Genomic DNA, 20,306 nt, shown 5'->3' with positions numbered 1-20,306 from the left:
TTTATAAAAATTTCAAAGTGATGCAATCTTTGAAGATAATCAGCAGATATGTATGTGGTGGTGCTATTATAAAACAGCGCATGGTGGGGTGTGTCATGATTGTATAAGGCGCTATAACATATATGTTAGAGGTTTCAAAGATTATTTTGCGGAACGGCTATTCGTAGTAGCAAATGAAGAATGTAAAATCGATCATGAAATAGTTTCAACAGAAGAGTGTGGCGATACTATTCTAGAGTTTGGAAATTGGTGTAACTTTTGCTTAAGACGCCCCAACTTCAGGTTGCTATTAAAAACGGAATGCTCATCACATGTACATAGGATATTCAATGAAATGTAAATAAAACATGTTAAATAAAATAAGTTAAATAAAATATATTAATTAATTTCTTATATATTAATTTAATTTTATACAATACAATACTGTAATCACACATAACAAATTAAAGATTTTATAAAATACTAAGTGTGATGCGCTCATGGAGTCAGCGATAACGATCACATGATCATCATTACCAACACCAGTGGCGATACCATAACTCCACCTGTAAAAAATTTAAAATTAATTAAAAAGTAAAAAACTAACTACATCATCATTACCTTCAACAGATAATGGTGGGGATAAAATGTGATTTCGGACCCCCAATGTTAAATCTTATGGGATTTTGGTCCAGAACGCCCATACCTATACTGCACCGCAGAATTAACAGCGTTTACATCACCCGCTGTAAGATTGATTACTTCCTCTATAAAAAAATAAAATTAATTAAAAAGTAAAAACTAAGTCATCATTACCTTCACCGGTTAAATCGACCATATCTAATGGGATAAGCGGTGGCGGTGGTAAAATTACTCCTCCGACTATAAATAAAAGTATAAAAAATTAATACAAAATTAAAGTAAAAAGAAAAAATACTTACAGAGTATAAAAAAATGAGATGGCACGACCTCGCTCTCAGAAATTATTAAAAAATCTGTGGGGGTCACATAGCTATAAACTATGCGCCCCCCTGCACGAGCGAGTCCTCCAAACCGCCATTAGTGGTTACAATCATAATGGGCTAAAAAATTAATATTACATATGGAAAAATTAATTCTAGTATAGGTATAACTTACATTCGGATGATGTAATTCACAAATCCCCCGGATTAGATCCCAGGGGATTGTTGCATATTCGTTTTCATTGTTGTTGTTCATGATGATGATGATGATGCATTAAAAAAACCTACTTTAAACTAACTAGATATGGTCGGTCACATCAACGTCCAACAGGGGTCGACCTCAATACGTTATAGTTGGGTTTCAAACTAAGAGAAAAGATCACGTCGCTTCCGACTGCACTTTCTTCGATCACTTGAACATCGTTGATCTTAAAGTATATCTTAACTCATACTGTTATCCGTTCGAATCTATGAATTTAAACTTCGCAAAGGAAAATTATGTGGAACTATATAAAATGTACAGGTGTCCAAATTTCGATGGGTTTGCAGGGTATCTCAGTTATTATGAAAGATAGAAAGTTGCGGCTTTCGCGAACCTGAGCTACTTATTTGTGAAATTTACAATGGCGCAAACCAAATTTTCATAGCCCTCTTCGTTTTTGATATACAGGGAGTGTTTCAAAATTTACGATTTTCAGACACCTCCTGTATCTCGGCTATCCGGAAACGTAAAAACGGGTTCTAATAGATTTTTTCACGTAGAAACCAATGGTGCACGTAGAATTTTTCTAGTCATCACGGTTTTTGAGTTATAAAGAGTTAAGTATTTTAGAAGTTGAGTATTCAGTGTTTGAGTTGTGTTTATAACTCAAAAACCGTTTTTTCTAATTTTATTGCCAAAAAGATTAGTAGTTACATTCATTATGTTTTAACACTTAATTTGGTTGAGGAGATTTTTCACAAAACGATACTAGGAGCGCATTGTTGCCTTGTCCAACTTCTTTCTCCCCTTCATAGATGATGCACATTGAACTTAGCGAATCAATGTGTTTTAACACTTAATTTGGTTGAGGAGATTTTTCACAAAACGATACTAGGTGCGCATTGTTGACTTGTCCAACTTCTTTCTCCCCTCCATAGATGATGCACATTGAACTTAGCGAATCGATGTCTTCATCAGTCATCTCCTCAGCCATGCGTTTCGGTAAAAACACCGAAAAACTATCCTCTAATAAAAATATATCAATTACCGCTGAATCGTTATCTGTGGTAATGTCTATTTCTATTACCACAGAATTAACAGCGCCTACACCACCACCGGTACCCGTTGTTAGATCGATCAATTCCTCTGTAAAAATAAAATTAATTAAAAAGTAAAAAACCAACTAAGTCATCATTACCGGTTAAACCGTCGCCGGTTAAATCGACCATATCTAATGGGATAAGCGGTGGCGGTGGTAAAATTACTCCTCCGACTATAAATAAAAGTATAAAAAATTAATACAAAATTAAAGTAAAATGAAAAAATACTTACAGAGTATGTTTAAATAATATCTGGGTTTCTCTGGGTTGCACTGGTTGAAAAACTTCTTTCGTGAAAAATACCTTATTTTTATTTGTTTGCAACAGCCAAACATTGAAAGACGTGCGTTCGAGTTGTGAATAATTATATTTTTATGTTTTGTTTGTTATCGCGTTGACGACGAATGTCGCGTTGACGACGAATCAATTTTTACGCCGTGCAACGGATAACTTGATAACGTGAGGGTAAATACATAATATAATAAAAAATATATAATCAATAAAACAACAAATAATTAACAGAGTATAAAAAAATGAGATGGCACGACCTCGCTCTCAGAAATTATTAAAAAATCTGTGGGGTCACATAGCTATAAACTATGCGCCCCCCCTGCACGAGCGAGTCCTCCAAACCGCCATTAGTGGTTACAATCATAATGGGCTAAAAAATTAATATTACATATGGAAAAATTCCATATGTAATATTAAATTACCTTCACCGGTTAAATCGACCATATCTAATGGGATAAGCGGTGGCGGTGGTAAAATTACTCCTCCGACTATAAATAAAAGTATAAAAAATTAATACAAAATTAAAGTAAAAAGAAAAAATACTTACAGAGTATAAAAAAATGAGATGGCACGACCTCGCTCTCAGAAATTATTAAAAAATCTGTGGGGGTCACATAGCTATAAACTATGCGCCCCCCCTGCACGAGCGAGTCCTCCAAACCGCCATTAGTGGTTACAATCATAATGGGCTAAAAAATTAATATTACATATGGAAAAATTCCATATGTAATATTAAATTACCGTTGAATTCAATTACCGCTGAATCGTTTTCTGTGGTAATATCTATGTCTATTACCACAGAATTAACAGCGTCTACACCACCACCCGCACCCGCTGTAAGATCAATCCTTCCGCTGTAAAAAATACAATTAATTAAAAAGTAAAAAACAGTTAGTTTTCAAGTCATCATTACCTTCTTCGCCGGTTAAGTCGACCATATCTAATGGGATAAGCGGTGGCGGTGGTAAAATTACTCCTCCGACTATAAATAAAAGTATAAAAAAATTAATAAATTAAAGTAAAAAGAAAAAATACTTACAGAGTATAAAAAAATGAGATGGCACGACCTCGCTCTCAGAAATTATTAAAAAATCTGTGGGGGTCACATAGCTATAAACTATGCGCCCCCCTGGACGAGCGAGTCCTCAAAACCACCATTGGTGGTCACAATCATAATAGGCTAAAAAATTAATATTACATATGGAAAAATTAATTATAGTATAGGTATAACTTACATTTGGGAGATGTAACTCACAAATCCCCGGATTAGATCCCAGGGGATTGTGGCATACTCGTTCTCGTTGTAAACGTTCATGATGCGGTGATGTGTGAAAAAACCTACATTAGGGCGGCCGCACATTTGCTACTTTTTGATCCGATTGTCGGAAACGATTGTCGTATCCAACTATCTGACGCTGTACTGCACACTACCGACAAAATATGTACATCCGATTTTGATCTCATTTGAGTTTCATACTCCGGTGTAACGCGTCGCAAAAGAAAATGGAGGGCGACGAACTTCTGGCGATTGCTTTTCTATTATCACAACCGAGAAAAAAAAGAAAACGTCGCTACTGGATACATCCGTTAAATACGAAAAGACTTCAACAAAGCCAGTTTTACATTTTGCATAATAAGTTACGTGCTCATCCGGAAAAATTTTTCGATTATTATCGAATGTCAATTAATTCATTCAATGAACTTCTCAATTTGATTCGGAAAGACATAACGAAAAAGGACACACATTTGAGACTTGCAATTTCTACAGAAGAACGATTAGCTGTTACTCTCAGGTAAGATTTTTATTATCATACTATTATCATACTATTTTCGAAAATTCAAATATTCATGTATAAGATCATTATCAGCACACTCTAACATACTATTTTGTGATGATCGTGGTGGTGGTTGCTGTTGTGATCGTGGTTGATGCAAAGATGCAGACCCAACGGTACTATGTTCTGGATTCTGTGGCATCAGCACTGTATATGTGGCACATTCTGTGTTACGGCCAATATTATATCGATTCATGTGTAGAGGACTCGGAGGACTTGGAGAGCATACCATCTGAGGGCTTTGTGAACTGAAGGTATGCGACGAAAGCGAGGAATGAACATTTCGTGGCGGTTCGCTAATTTGTTTTAGTAGCTGTAACATGCCAATTTTGAAATCCAATTTCTGAGTTCTGTTCATTGCTTCCATGTCACTTCGGAAACTTAACAAAAACTTTGTATCGTCGTCATCATGTATGGGTTGTTCTTTTCTCTGTTTCATTATAGCTAGTATTTGCGTTGGCACATCTTTCTCAGCAACCTTTTTCTTTTTCGCATTAGTAGGTTTTTCTTCCGTGATATAGTCTTCCACAATTGCGTTTTGACTATCTTCTTCTTTTCTAGTTCCAGTTTTTGAAGTTCCTTCGCCTGCGTCGTCGTAATTACGCTCGTGACTTAAAAACAAAATGAAACATTTACTTTAACTTGAATCGATACATGATGCATTCATAAAATATTGTAGAAATGTATATTTATTATTGTGTTTACCATCTACTCTGCATAACGGGAGCTAGAAATGTTAGAAGATCGGTGTAAACATATTTCTTCACTTTTGTAGCACCCGATCCTGTTGGAGTTTGTTTCACTTTATTGAAATCTCTCCGGTAGCAATCACGTACGTTGTTCCATTTCTTTTTTAACTCGACACCTGAAATTAAAAACTTTTTATTGTACTTATAGAACTCCGTGTATTATAGCTACCTATGTAGGTAGCTATAATTGAAAGATATGCTTTGTTCAACTACGGTAGACTGTTGAGGTAATGCTCTCATGTGTAAAATTAGGTGCATTTTTTAATGGGAAGCAGAACCGTATCTAGCATCGTACATGATACGTGTGAAGCAATATGGAGAATTTTAAAACCGTTGGAATTGCAACCACCATATCAAAAGAACGATGGGAAGAAATAGCAAAGAATTTTAATAACAAAGCTAATTTTCCAAATTGTCTAGGCGCAGTAGACGGAAAACACGTGCGACTGATTTGTCCACTGCACAGTGGTTCCAACTATTATAACTATAAGACATATTTTTCTATAGTTCTGTTGGTTGTTGTTGATGCCGACTATCGTTTTATTGCAATTGATGTGGGTGCCTATGGGCGAGAAAGTGACAGCAACATCTTTAACGACTGGACCTTTGGGAAAAAACTTGCTAGAAATGAGCTCAATTTGCCTGCTCCAAAAGCATTGCCGAATACTGATAATCCATCGCTGCCATATGTATTTTTGGGCGACGAAGCTTTCGCTCTAAATATAAATTTTCTGAGACCTTACCCTAGAAACAATTTGAACGAACAACGTCGAGTTTTTAATTATAGGCTAAGTCGGGCACGGCGTCTTGTAGAGTGTACATTTGGAATCCTTTCAAACAAGTGGAGGGTCTTTCATAATAGTATGACCATTCCACCAGATTTTGCAGTACTGGTCACAAAAACAGCGTGCGTACTACATAATTTTGTACGCGCAAGAGATGGGTATAACGTTGAAGATTCTCTTACTCATTATTTTGAAGATAATCCATTTAGATGTTCACAACACAGATCTACCAATCAAAGCCGAAATGTTCGAGACAATTTTTCAGAGTACTTTGTTTCACAGGCTGGGGAAATACCTTGGCAATATAGGCGCATAAATAACTAAGTCGCTATAGTAATTATTTACTAACATTATAAATAAATATTGTTTCACTTACGTTTCTTCTTTTTGTCCTCGTCACTTGTAACGTCCCAATCCTTAATTACTTCCAAGCACACTTGTTCCCAGGCATGATCTTTTAAGTCGCGATCATGATAAGATTCGTGGCTAACATTCCACAAACACGGATATTTTTCGATCGAAGTAATTAGATGTTCGGTATCGCACAGGTTTGTGTGTCACAGACACGTCACAACCCACCTGCTGTCGCGCCAGATCTGACAAAATAATCGTATGTTTGCGGCTTAGCATGCGAGAACTATGCACAGCGCGCCTTTCGACAGTCTGCTTCGATTTTTTGTCGGACCGACTAGTAGGATGCACTAGGCCTGCATCCGAGTCGGACGTCCGACCTGATATCGGATCGTAGGTTTGCGATATGGTCGTATAAAACTACAGTTATTTGAGCGTCAGATAGTCGGATACGACAATCGTTTCCGACAATCGGATCAAAAAGTAGCAAATGTGCGGCCGCCCTTAAACTAACTGTAAAACATAAGACACGCTATGTATACCGAGAGATGATATCCAACTGTTATGCGTTGAATCAAAACCTAACCATTTTACATATAGCATATTCTTTTTACGTTTTAACACTTTCTCAACAAGATATGTATCCGATTGTCTAGATTTTTGAAGTTCAAATTCATAAAACGCTCCTTTAATCGACTGCCCGTTGATATCTTCCAATATATAGGTTACATTTGTAATTTGCACTTTAACACTTTTAAATAATTCAGTAGTCCAGTTGGGCAAGTAGCCTTTATCAAAAACATGTTTATATTTACTAATTCGAACGATGTCACCAATTTAAAATTTTCCTTTACCAGCAATCTTAACCCTAGAAGTAGTCGTTATAGTTTTTTAATTACAAGTGGATTGGGGTAATTAAATACCCCAGTATGTATTAATGTATGTATTTTTTCTATACATATAAATAAATATAAATTTTGTAGAGGATGTCTACGCGAAAGAATGTAAAATATACAGATGCTGATTTTGAAGCCACAGCATTGAAGTGGTATGAAGAAATAGAATCAGATGGTGAGGGTAGTGAATATGAAGACAACGTAGAACCTATTTCAGAGTATGAAAATGAAATTTCGGAAAGCGATATTTCTGATTCGGAAATCATCGATTCCTCTGGTTCTAGTAAAAAAAATGTAATTTTGGGTAAAAATGGGTATAAATGGTCAACACTGGAACCACCAAGAACAAAAACTCAACACCGTAACATAGTTGTAAAAATACCGGGGCTACAAGGACCAGCCAAAAACGTAACTAATGAATTCGAAGCATGGAAAATTTTATTTACTGCTGATATGATCGAAAGCATTGTAGTTTATACGAATCAGGAGATTGAAAGGCAGAAATTATGCTATAATATGGACACTAGATATGTACAATTTACTGATGTAAGTGAAATTTTAGCACTTATTGGCATTCTTTACATAGCAGGCGTAAGAAAAGATGCACATTTCGTAGTACGGGAAATGTTTTCTAATGAAGGCCCCAAAATTTATAAGTGCATAATGAGTGAACCACGGTTTACCTTTTTATTGAGTTGTCTAAGATTTGATGACAAAAATATACGAAATCGACAGGATAAATTTGCACCGATAAGGCAGTTGTGGGAACCATTTATAAAAAATTGTACAGAATGCTACACACCTCATGCATATTGTACAATAGACGAACAGTTATTGGGTTTTCGCGGTAATTGCCCTTTTCGAGTTTATATAGCTTCCAAGCCTGACAAATATGGCTTGAAAATAAATACTATGTGTGACAGCAGAACATATTACATGGTCAGCGCTCTACCGTACATTGGCAAGGAAGATCGAATAAGTAAGGAACCTGTGTCGACTCAAATAGTAAAAAAGTTAGCAGAACCAATCTATGGCACGAATAGGAACATTACTATGGACAATTATTTTACGTCTATACCTCTCGCTCATGATATGTTAAAAAATCATAAACTGACCATAGTAGGAACTCTACGTAATAATAAAAGGGAGATACCGCCATCTTTTCTACCTAATAGAAAGAAAGAAATTCTTTCATCACAATTCGCCTTTGCTGAAAAGACAACCTTGGTATCCTTTACACCAAAACGTTCAAAATCGGTAATATTGCTTTCCACTGTCCATTCGACAGCAACAATAGATGAACAAAGTAAAAAGCCGGAGATTATCCTCTTTTACAATTCCACAAAAGGGGCGGTTGATACCTTTGATCAAATGGCGCATAATTATACAGTTGCGCGAAAAACTAAACGATGGCCATTAAGATTTTTGTTTGGAATGGTTGATCAGGCTGGTATTAATGCTTACATAATTTTTAACTTATCAACTAAACCTGACAAACCAAATCGAAAACAATTTTTGAATAAACTTGGTGTACAGTTAGCACGAAATTATATGGAATATAGATTGAAAGGTAAATTACCAAATGAGCTCAGAAAAGATATAGAGAAAGTATTAGATATAAATACACCAGAGGAAGATGAATTGCCAGCCAAACGGTTAAAATCTGGACGGTGCCACTTGTGTCCAAGGATTAAAGATCGAAAATCAAAAATATGCTGCGTTAAGTGCAATAAGCCCGTATGCACTGATCATAGACTTGATATTTGCTTTTCTTGTAAAAAATGATAGTTTAGGCATTAAACGAAGCATTACTATATGTAATTTTCATAACGATTAAAAATTTGAATATAATAATGTGTTTTATATAATGGGGTAATAAATTACCCCATCTATGTGTTTATAGTTGCAATGTTTATGTATGTGTTCTAGGGTTAATGTGGTTGTACACCGTTTTAAGTAAATCGTTTTCAACGGATTTCGAATTAATTTGAGCTGGTGCTAACCTTGTGGTACTATGTTTTGTGTTGTATTTTAATGTTACATCTTTTAAAGTTTGCAGCCATATATGATTTCCGTAAAGACTAAACAATTTATACAATTTTTGTTTTATAGTTCTAATAACGCGTTCAGCCATCGAAGCTTTCATAACGCTGAACGTAGAATAATGGTAAATGTTAAATTCTTCCATCAATTTTTTAAATTAATTGTTGTAGAATTCTTTACCGTTGTCCGTTTGTAGGTTGTGAGGTGTGCGATGTCCGATTTGAGATAAGATTGTGCGTAACGCGTGAGTAACATCCGTGGCTGATTTGGTTTTTAGCGGTCGAGTCTATAGGTATTTTGAAAAACAATCGATAACGACTAGAATGTATTTATTTCCGGAATTAACTTTAGCGAACTCAATCATTTCAATAAGATCAGCTTGCCATAGATCATCGATCCCCTTTAGTATAGTTCTTCGTCGAGGAAATATACGCCTAGTCGGACGATGTAGTTCTACAACTATGGTTTCCTTTGCTTTGGATACTTTAGCCATTGATGGTATTATCGAATATTCTCGTTGGATGTTTTAACTGAGTTTACAATATGAAACAAAGTATCGTTAAAATATATGAATTCCTTATCTACCTCTACCTTATTTTCATCAATTTTAGTTTTAAGGTTTAGAATTTCAGCGCTAAGATTGTTTATCGTCACGGATGACTTGTCATTGTATGTTTTATGATCAATAATTTGCTTTTTAATGTTTATGATTTCGTTTGCAGAGTTATTTATAGAGGTTTCGGTGAGATTTTTCAAATTAACGAAGTTTGAGCGATAATCTAAAGTAATTTCCGCTTTAGCTTTATCAATTTCCTTCAAGATTTTATCCCTATATTTCATATAAGTTTCATTGTTAAATATTGTTTGCATTATTTTGCATTGTATCTCATATGCTATACAATAGTTTGAAGTTTGTACTTTTACGTTTAAGACCATTAGTATTTCTTGATTCACTATTATTTCCACTGCTACGTCGTGATTGTTAATACTATATCAATTTCGCTACCTTCTGGTATTTCACGGATTACTTCTCTTCTTTGATTGTCATAAAACGTTGGTGGAAGTGGCGATCTTGGCGGAGTACACATTAGTGCATCCGTTAATTTATGTGGATAGATTTATACATATCGTTTCATCATCGTCACAGATTTTACAGCTACATTGACTTGAATTATCAGATTGTTGTCCATCTTGGTATAATTTGTTTAAATATTCCGTATCATATTTTGAGATTGATGCCCCATCTTTTATATTTACATAGAACTGGCTCATATCCAGAATTGATATTTAATGAGTTATAAGTACCCATACTTTCATTATTCGATTCCACAACGTTGGATGCACTTAAATGACTGACTTCTCGTTCAAGCGCTCCAGGTCTCATCTCTTCAGATAATCGCTCAAAAGAAATGTTACTTTTAACTTTACTTTTTAATTAACAATCAAAACAATGAGGTGTGCCGCGAGGAATATAAACTCTTAGATCTCTATCTGACTAAAAGACTCCTACTTCGATTTGAAATTGACGAGATGATTTGTTGTAATCTATAATACATTTCTGGACACAAAGTTCTCATTTCCATAATGTAGCTTGTTTCTTCTTTTGGGGTGGAATAGTACATTTCGCAGTTGTCGTGGTGGCCTAAAATATGATGCAAAGAGTTGTCGATGTCCTTTTTTAAAAGATGTGTAGCATCTTCCTTCTTATTTTTATCTCGTCTGTGGTTTATTGCTCCATTTGCGCCAGATCGAAAACGTATATTTTTGGCAATTATTTTACTGAACTTTAACATAAATGTGGTTTCTTTAGTTAATGCTGTTAATTTATTGTAATAGTTTCGTAATAGTTGATTGCAGCATTCTATTTTTTCTGCAATTACATTTGTATACGGTCTAGAGTCCAATATTCTGTTATGTTTGCCGATGGTGCTGCTATCACCATCAGCAATCACTGTCGCATACTGCAAGCCGTATACTTCTTCTCAAACTTTAAAGCCTTCTAATAAACCTTCTGATTGAGCTACTTTTTCTGATTGAGCACCTACGATAGCTGCAGCACCTGACAACGCGTAGTAATTTTATTTGTAAGATCTCTTGATTCAACAAGCATCATCGGCCACAACAGTTATTAATGGAACATCATCATGATCCACTTTACCATTTTGTATGGCATATGTGGCTTCTTCAACTGCAACCTCTTTCATGACTTGTACTGCAACACCCTCCCAAGCATCAGCTACTCGATTTTAACATTTTTGGTACAACTTAGATGACTGAACGGTATATTTAAAACGGAAAATACTTCCTTCATATTGAAGAAATCACTTCCAACACTCATTGTACCTTGGATAACATCTTCGTTTACAATATTTTTTGCTGTATGTAATTTAAATTCGCTTTTGCACATATTACATCTAATTAAAAACGTAGACTTTACTCTCGCTTTTACTTCTTTGTAAAACACCAGATTTGCAAATGATCAATCAAATCGTAAACCATGCTGACTAATATTAATTCATTGTTCATTATAATACTCAATGCAACTACAGGGTTATTATAAATGATGGACCCATTTTTAAAGATGAATATTTATTAAAGTACAGATCCAAAATGAACAATCTTTATACCAATGGAAAGAGGAAGTTAGTAGATAATTAATGAGAGTTCTGGAATGGAAGTGCTCCCCCTGCTCCCCGTCACTTCCGGTATCTTGTCACTTCCGGTGTCATCATCATGTCAAGTATCAATAAGAACGCGTTTTGCTGGAAACAGTCTATTTTTAAATTAAATTTAAGAGAATCATGTTTCGAACTAATCCATAGATTTTTATACGCAGAATAGAAAATAAGAAGTTAGTTTATTATAATTTAGGTATATTATTTTTAAAATAAGCCCGTAATTTAAATATAAAACGATAATTTAGTCTATTATAATTTACGTATACTGTTTTTAAATAAATTTTTTTTTAATTTAAGCAATTGTTTGATATTTCTAAAAAGCTAATTAAATATGAACTTTAAAGTATTCCTATAAATAAAAAAGTTAAAAGTTAAAATATTCCTCGATATAAAAATCGATTTTGGTAATCCCTAAAATTAAAGATAGAATTCAATTAATTCACTGAAATTAAACCCCCGTAGGGAGCCTTTAATTGGGAGGGCAGTAGCCTCACAACGATACAAAGAAATTTTATGATATATATTTATTTGATACCCAAGAATTATGCGATGAATCGAATCCCAACCATTTTACGTACTTAACTTATCCTTCTTCCTTTCCAACGAGGTAAACGTTGGGTTGAGCGGTCCTTTGAAGTTCGAATTCGTACGTAGATAGTTAACGCCGGTTCTGGAGCGGAAGTGAATCCCCCAATCCCACATGACGTCACTTCCGGTGTGATAACGTCACTTCCGGTGTCATCCTACTTCCGGTATCTTGTCACTTCCGGTGTCATCATCATCCCCCTTCGCGACTGGAGAAGGAATCGCATACATTTTCTGATCGAATCGGACTAAGTTTGCGGGATTCTGTTTCCCAAAATCCCTCTTGCCGAGATATACTAAAGAGATCTTTCAAGGGAACGTAACTCTTCATCAGTTATAGCTTCGGAAATTCTCAACGGTAAATATACTGAAAAACCATCTTCCAACTCAACAATAACGGAGGGCCATTTGTTCGATGCAATTCTTGTAGCTTTCGCAATCGGGTAAGGTTGGTCGATCTGTAGCGAAGAAAGCGAACGTTTCAATGGGAAAACGTACGAACCCAAAAGATTTAGACGAGACATCCTGTCAGTAAGAACGGCTACCTTGGACTACATTGAAATTAAAGCAGGTCCAGTAATTAGATTAAGTCAAAAATATGCGCGCGCGCATCTGTGAATCCACCAATTAAAAATCAAAATTGGTAACCGCAAAATAACCTTGAAGTAAGGGAGTAGCTCCCTCATTATTGCATCATCATCCCTATTGACGTTGCAAATTGAAGTAGATTGATGTAAATTAAAAAAATGTATTTGAAAATAAAATAATTTAACGTAAATATAATAAAAATCTGGTAGTCGTTAAATGAGGTTAATGTGGTTAGATAAAGATTACGAATTTCCAACTTTACGTTGGGCTTTAATGGCTTTATTCAACGCACCTTCATTGAAAGGGTTAGCTCAAACGAAAATTAATTTAAACTTATCGAAACTTGTAAATGTGCTAACACTTAGAGAATACTATCTGTGGAAGTTAGTGTTAGAGTTATGGAACACCTGGTTCGAGGACAATTGGAATGAGTTGGGGACGCATAAAAAATGTTCCGATGATGTAGACGTGAGGTGTATTAGGATGGATGTGTTTAATAATAACCTCAATCATAAGTTACAATGCGCGATCTTTAGAAATGTTGAAATTTTCAGGTAAATTAGAAATTAATATATAGTCTATAAAGCTAATTGAAATTGAGGACCTTGCAGTAAAAGCGAATCCTTCAGAATGGAAACGGAATGTAGTTCGGAAGTCTATTGCTACTGGAAAAGGCTATTTAAACTATAAAGGCCGTGAAATAGGCGAAAGAAAAACTGGACCGAATTGTTGTTGCAAGAAGTGTAAGTGTAAGTAAGTATAAGTGTTTTGTTCAAATTAATGACGGAGATAGGAAATTAATATTGGAAAATTTTAATAAATTGGAAGAAGCCTATGTGCAAAACGTATACTTAGGTGGTTTAATTAAAACTGAGAATGTTGTAAGGGAAAGATCTAAAAGTGGTACGGGGAATAAACGGAGCTGTTCACACAAGTATTATATTAAATTAGGAAATAGAAATATACAAGTTTGCAGAAATGGCTTTGCATCTATCCATGGAATATCCAAAAAGCGTGTAGACAATATTGCTAAAGAGTATCGAGACCCTAATGTAACTATACCAGCTAAGTCTAAGCGTGGGAAACATCAAAATAGACCAAATCGTATTCCAAGTGAATGGGTTTCCAAAGTTGATTCTCATATTAGAAGTTTTCCACGTCGCGAGTCACACTACAGCAGAAATAAAAGCTCTCGTTATTATCTATCTCCAGAGTTGAACATTAAAAGGATGTACGAATTATATTTGAAAAAGCATGAGCCTGGTCTGGAAGCATCTGCTAAGCCTGTAGTATCATTTGATTTTTATTACAGATACTTTAAGCAAAATTTTAAATACAGTTTTGGATCACCTCGCTCAGACACATGCAAGAAGTGCGACATGCTGGATAACAAATTAAAAGATAAGACTTTGAATAGCGATGAAACACAACAAATACAGATAGAGAAGAGTCTCCACCAAACCAAGGCCGACACTTTTTTTGTTGATTTAAAAGAGAAGAGTCAACTTGCTGTTTCTAATGAAGAGTGCGAGGTATTAACATTTGATTATCAGCAGAATATGTCATTGCCCAAAATTCCAGCAGGTGAAGCATTCTATAAACGTCAACTTTGGGCATATAATTTTTGTATACACTCAGCGAAAACAGGAATGGCTCACTTTTATTTATATGACGAAACTGTAGCTAGAAAATCCCCAAACGAAGTCATATCTTTTATAAATCACTACATAGATAACATATTACCAAGCACAGTTAAAATACTGTATTTATTTTCTGATAACGCAGCCGCACAAAATAAGAACTCTACTTTAGTTCGGTATCTATATATGCTTATGAGGTGTTCACATTTTAAGAAGATTGTTCATCGATTTCCTGAGCCAGGACACAGCTTCTTACCCTGTGATCGGTGTTTCGGAGTTATAGAAAAGTTTAATAGAAGGAAAGATTACGTCTTTACTACCTCTGCATATGCCGATTCTATTGGCAAGCATCTAAAAACTTTAAAGTTGTGAAAGCAGATAAAAATATGATACTTAACTTCAGTCAACATTATGAAAGTCATTTCAAAAAAGTAATAACTAATACCGAGAAGATACGATTCAAAATATCTAAATATCGCGTTTTTGAATACAGTAAAGACCACATTGAAACGATTGCAATAAGTGTTACAACGGGAATACCAATATTTGATTATTTTCCCATAATGAGAAATGCTCAAGTCCAGCTATCCATTCTGCCTCAGAAACGGCTGTATGATCATGCATTGCCATTGAAAAAGGCTAAACACAAAGATGTTATGCAGTTGGTAAAGAACTATGTTCCACCAAATAAGCTGTATTTCTACATAGCTCTTAAAAGTGAAGTTGTTGGGCCAACGGATGATATTTCTAGCGAAGACGACGATGATCAAGCTGAAGTTGACCTTTAAATTTGCTGTTTTTGTTAAATATTCGTTCGTTTTTGTTTTTCTTTTGATTGTTTAATTCTTCACATGCTGATTAATTGTTCTTGAAATAAAAAAATAGCTGTGTTTATGTGTTTTATTATTTATAATACAAAACAGTGTAGCATTGTTTTTAAATCTTGGTGCAAAACGGAGGCAGATCCAAACTTAAAAAATTCGTAGTAATTCTATAACTTACTTAATAGCCTTAAAATCGTGAATATAATGTGTATATATGTTTATATTATATTATGCCATATAACCCTAAGACATAATTATAACAATAAATTTTTAAAAACATTTTTTCTTAATTCCCGATAGTTTTGAAATTTAGACTTGCCTCCCTTTTGCTGCAAGGTCCTCAATTTTAATAATACTTTAGCGATGAAATTTTCAATCGAAAAAATGTGAACGAAGTAGTATACGAATCGGCATCATACATTCAAACTAAACGAGGACGTCTATGCTGGGGATGTTGTGATATGTTCGAGTCGGAGATTCGATCGGACTATTTTAAAGATAAAGAAGGATTTCAGGGAAATTCAAAGAGCTTTATATGGTGGGATGATGATGATATCAATAAGAACCAGTTCATAGATTTAGTGGAAAGCGAGTATAGTGGTGTGCTTTTTGTTTGGTACGTCCACATTTTAAAATAAATTTAAGAGAAACAACAATTTCCGAAGTAGCTGATAAATTTTTAATGGAGGAAGTAGATCGTTATTGATCCATCTCAAATAAGGGTATTAGAATAGTATATAAAAGTAACATTAAGAACGTGTTTTGCTGGAAACAGCCTATTTTTAAAATAAATTTAAGAGAATCATGTTTCGAACTGATTCATAAATTTTTTTAGATGCAAAATAGAAAAATAAGAAGTTAGTTTATTATAATTTAGGTATATTATTTTTAAAATAAGCCCGTAATTAAAATTTAAGAGAAGTTAGTTTATTATAATTTACGCATACTATTTTTAAATAAATTTTTTTTAATTTAAGCAATAGTTTGATGTTTCTAAAAAGCTAATTAAATATTAACTTTAAAGCTCATTTACTGACGTTAACATTCTAATCGGGTTTAAAGGTTACAACCAATACGTGCATAAGGAACGTAGGGTCAATGTGCGGTAGTACATTCAAAAATGGAATTTCAGCTCACGCTTACTATCGCTATATTAATGGACGTAATGTTGAAATCCACATAAATGCAGATTTAGATTTTGATTTACCCAACTCTACAGTAGATGGGAAATATAACCTATTTTTGGTAATGGTGCATGAAATTGGTCATTCCTTAGGTTTAACGCATCGAGTTGAACTCGATTCCGTCATGCATCCCAACTATGGTCACATGAGAATTGAGGATTTTAAGTTGAATAGCAGAGATATTGCGGCAATTCAAGCTATACATACATATATGGTAGACCCAAACTGTATACATCATCGACTGTTTCAAGTCACGTTACGTCATCATACAGGAGCACGACAAGTCAGCCTACGACGAAGCCTGCCGTTCAACCCTCAATATTTAGAGACGTTTGTAAGGTGGATTCAAAGTTTTCGGGTTTTTTAATTCACTATCAAACCATGTACGTGTTTTACAAACAATGGGTTTGGCTAATGGATTTAAAGTCTAAACAACCTAAACAATCCAATCCTATAGACATAAATGATTGGCTGCCGCCTTTGAGGAATGTTTTTTGTGCTGTAGACTATAGCTATAAAGTGTCTATCACACCTATAGGCGACCTTATACTTACATATAATGGAAAATTCAATATATAGAATTGATTTTAAGAGTATGAATGTGCGGTCTGTGTGACCATTTACTTCTTCCGAGTTAGGGTTTAACAATTTTACTCTAGTTAACGGGATAGTTACAAGCAATTACGGCTCGCCTTACATATTTTTCGATGACATGTACGCAATTCAAGTGGATTTTAATTACTTTAGAAAGGAGAGAGTTATAGTTTCGATGGGTGAACTTTTTCCGGGAATTCCGACTTCTTCAAATGGGGTTTACAAAGGTTCCGACGGCATCTTCAATTTCTTTGTTGGCGATCGAATCCTCCAATACGACGAATATTTAACCCTGCAGTGGTGACGTGAAATTTTGGAACACCAATGGTGACTTCGGTCTAAGAGATCGACTTCGAAAACGGCCAAAATGCCCATTTTTTCAGGTAACATTAAAAACAATAATCAGCCATGAAACAATATAAACATTTTATTTACTAACTTTCAATAAAAAAATGAAATGGGAATAGTTATACAATGAAAATAATACTAACATGTTTATCTTACAAAATAAGTCTCTCTTTTCTCTACAAAAATAAATGTTAATTGAAATCTTCTTTGAAACAGTCCTCGCATATTACAATAGTATGTTCAAGACACACATATCTTTTGCACCTCTTGCAGTGATATCGGGTTTTCCTATTCTTTTTTGAACTACAGTAAACACAACGACCAGATTGTGTGTTTTCCTTATTTGTTTCTGGATGGGAATTGTATCGCTCTATATGGCAAATTTCATAAATTCTTACACGTGTTGTTCGTGGTATTTTGTCAATTATGCACGGGCTTTCAGATGATTCTCCAACAGCGAAAATGATAGCTTTTCAAGAAAATGTCTGCGCAAAGTTTTATCACCGGAATTATTAGTATGAAAAATAATTTCAGCATTTATCGCAGATATATTGAGCAGACTGTAGAAAATAACTAACTGCCATCGCCTCGAATTACGTGCGCAGTTATAGTTAGCGCAGAGCTGATCCACAGTGTCGACTCCGCCTTTGGTACTATTGTAATCGGTGATAATTATTGGTTTTCCAGTAGCATCGTCAATGGAGTCATCATCATGCATTGTTGAGATAAGCAGGACATTTTTTTTTAATTTGGAATGTAGGATGTAAGAGTACAGTTCTTTCTAAACCCAAACAAACTTGAACCAACCGGACGATTTTTAGTGTTGGTAAATTCTGCTGGTAGACATCGTTTATTTTTACGAATAGTGCCAACAAAGGTTATTTTCTTCTTTAGCTAGTTCCAAACTAGTGAACCAATTATCGGTAGTCAAGTTTCTACCTGTTCCCTGTATAGCTGTGCATAATCTTTCAACAACCGATAATGCGCTGTTATTACTTGAATATGGACCTTCTGGTTGCTTTCCGACATATACCTCTAAATTAGCGGTGTAGTACATTCTAGCATCGCAAAGAGCGAAAATTTTTATGCCATATTTGTTCGGCTTGCTTGGAATGTATTGCCGAAAACTACAACAAACAGGAAACAAAAAGACTAAAAACTAAATTAAATAAATTCACATAACTTGATATCTTAGACGAAATGTATAGAGGGGAAGGTGGAGGAGGAGAGAAGAAGATCGATTATGTTTTCCTCAACTATAATCATTCATGAATAAATTTAATCGAATTAATAGAAATCGAGTCTCCTAATTGGGAACAAGTCTGTAGAGATAGTCTAAGATTTTTGAAATGTATTAAAAAAATAGAAGTGATTTTATCTCCTATACTAAATCATCGTTTAAAAAATTATGGCATCGCGAAATTCGATTAAAGTTATCGATATGCAAGGCTTTACACTCTCTTCAGGATTTCGAGTAAAAGAACTAGCCATCAGCGATGGTGCGTCGATTTCGCATTTCCTTTTTCAACGCGACCTCGGTAAAGAAAGACTAAATAAACAAGAACGTAGGCAAGTTGTTTGGAAAATAATTTACATCATTTAAATTATGAGAGTGGTGATGTTTTAAAAATTTAGTATTTAAAATTTTCAATTACTTGTAGATTTATAATGATGTCTACAAGCATTTAAACTAATTGAGAGTAGAGGACAATACAAATTATATTGTAGATTAATGATAATCGGTTTTTCTCAAGGTAGTAGATTTTTTAGTAGCGTTTCCTTTTGGGAACCTTTCACAAACACCACCTCCACCCCGCATGTATGTTCGAGTAGAATTTCTTTTAGTCATTTGTAGGGTATAGAAAAAATAGGAAATAGTTTATAAAAATTAAGGTTCTTTGTAGTGAATTAACGTAATTAAAACAATAAAAACAAAAAATTACGTACTAATTTTTTTTTTATTTTTCCTCTACTTTCTTAATTTCTCTACAATTTTATAAAGTATTTTTGTAATATTTTCGAGGTTTTGATTAATCCTTTGACTTTGACAGTACCTGCTGGATTCCTGGAAAGGTCTCAGTCTCATCTTTTCAGGGGCCCGTTCTAAATTGGTTGGTATAAAGCGTGATTTTGGTGTTGTAAACGTTATATCCCTCATCCTCATCACTAACTCCGTCACCGCTTATCTCACTCGCTGGTTTTGTTGATGGGGGAGAAGGGGATGGGGGCCTGAGGATAGCATATCCTTCCCATTCCGCTATGAAAAAGAACAAAAAATAATAATAATAAAATAATAGTTGTTTTTGATGCAAGATAGCGAAATGACACTTCTAGATTCTTCTAGAACGAAAGTTTTTTAAGAGCTTTAGAGAGCAAAAAAACGTTTGAGAATGCAAAAGAATTTCGCTCTTATGTATCAAACAACATTTTTCGAAAACTGCGTGTTCTAAAGTTTATACATTAATAAAACAAACAAATTCAGTATAGTGATATTTAGAATTCATTAATTTTATATCAACAACTTAACGTCACATCGACTTAACCTCACATATTAAACAAATGTACTATTATAAATATGCATTTAAACATGATATGAAATGATAAAACAAAATTAAATGCTGAATTGTATCAAATTCTTTGATTCTCGTAGCTGAACGTAAAAGTCTTTTACG

At 34.4% G+C, this 20,306-nt stretch overlaps 2 protein-coding genes across 4 annotated transcripts in view; one reads left to right on the top strand and one right to left on the bottom strand.

Annotated features, from left to right (window-relative positions):
• Positions 1-360: 360 nt before the first annotated feature.
• Positions 361-20,306, bottom strand: part of LOC111416310 (uncharacterized) — a 71,698-nt gene continuing 51,752 nt past the window's right edge. For 2 of the 3 annotated variants that reach the window (XM_071199855.1, XM_071199857.1), the window contains exons 7-17: positions 5,075-19,891; positions 3,770-4,980; positions 3,574-3,714; positions 3,448-3,516; positions 3,082-3,388; positions 2,764-3,022; positions 2,342-2,416; positions 1,117-2,289; positions 921-1,061; positions 601-861; positions 361-545 (exon numbers count right to left, since the gene is read on the bottom strand). Coding sequence is in view for 2 of the 3 variants with exons in the window: in XM_071199857.1 (XP_071055958.1) it covers positions 19,817-19,891 (75 nt within the window). In the remaining variant the exon portion in view is untranslated. Of the gene's footprint in view, positions 546-600; positions 862-920; positions 1,062-1,116; positions 2,290-2,341; positions 2,417-2,475; positions 3,023-3,081; positions 3,389-3,447; positions 3,517-3,573; positions 3,715-3,769; positions 4,981-5,074; positions 19,892-20,306 lie in introns of those variants that run through there. The other variant, XM_071199856.1, reaches the window with a different exon arrangement.
• LOC139431992 (piggyBac transposable element-derived protein 4-like) lies at positions 7,241-8,935 on the top strand. The gene has a single exon (XM_071200320.1). It carries the CDS (start codon positions 7,241-7,243, stop codon positions 8,933-8,935), a length of 1,695 nt encoding a protein of 564 aa, XP_071056421.1.

The sequence above is a fragment of the Onthophagus taurus genome, chromosome 11 (assembly GCF_036711975.1).
Source record: "Onthophagus taurus isolate NC chromosome 11, IU_Otau_3.0, whole genome shotgun sequence".
Taxonomy (NCBI): domain Eukaryota; kingdom Metazoa; phylum Arthropoda; class Insecta; order Coleoptera; family Scarabaeidae; genus Onthophagus; species Onthophagus taurus.
The sequence above is the reverse complement of the archived record's forward strand: the minus strand, read 5'-3'. Positions and strand labels throughout refer to the sequence as shown.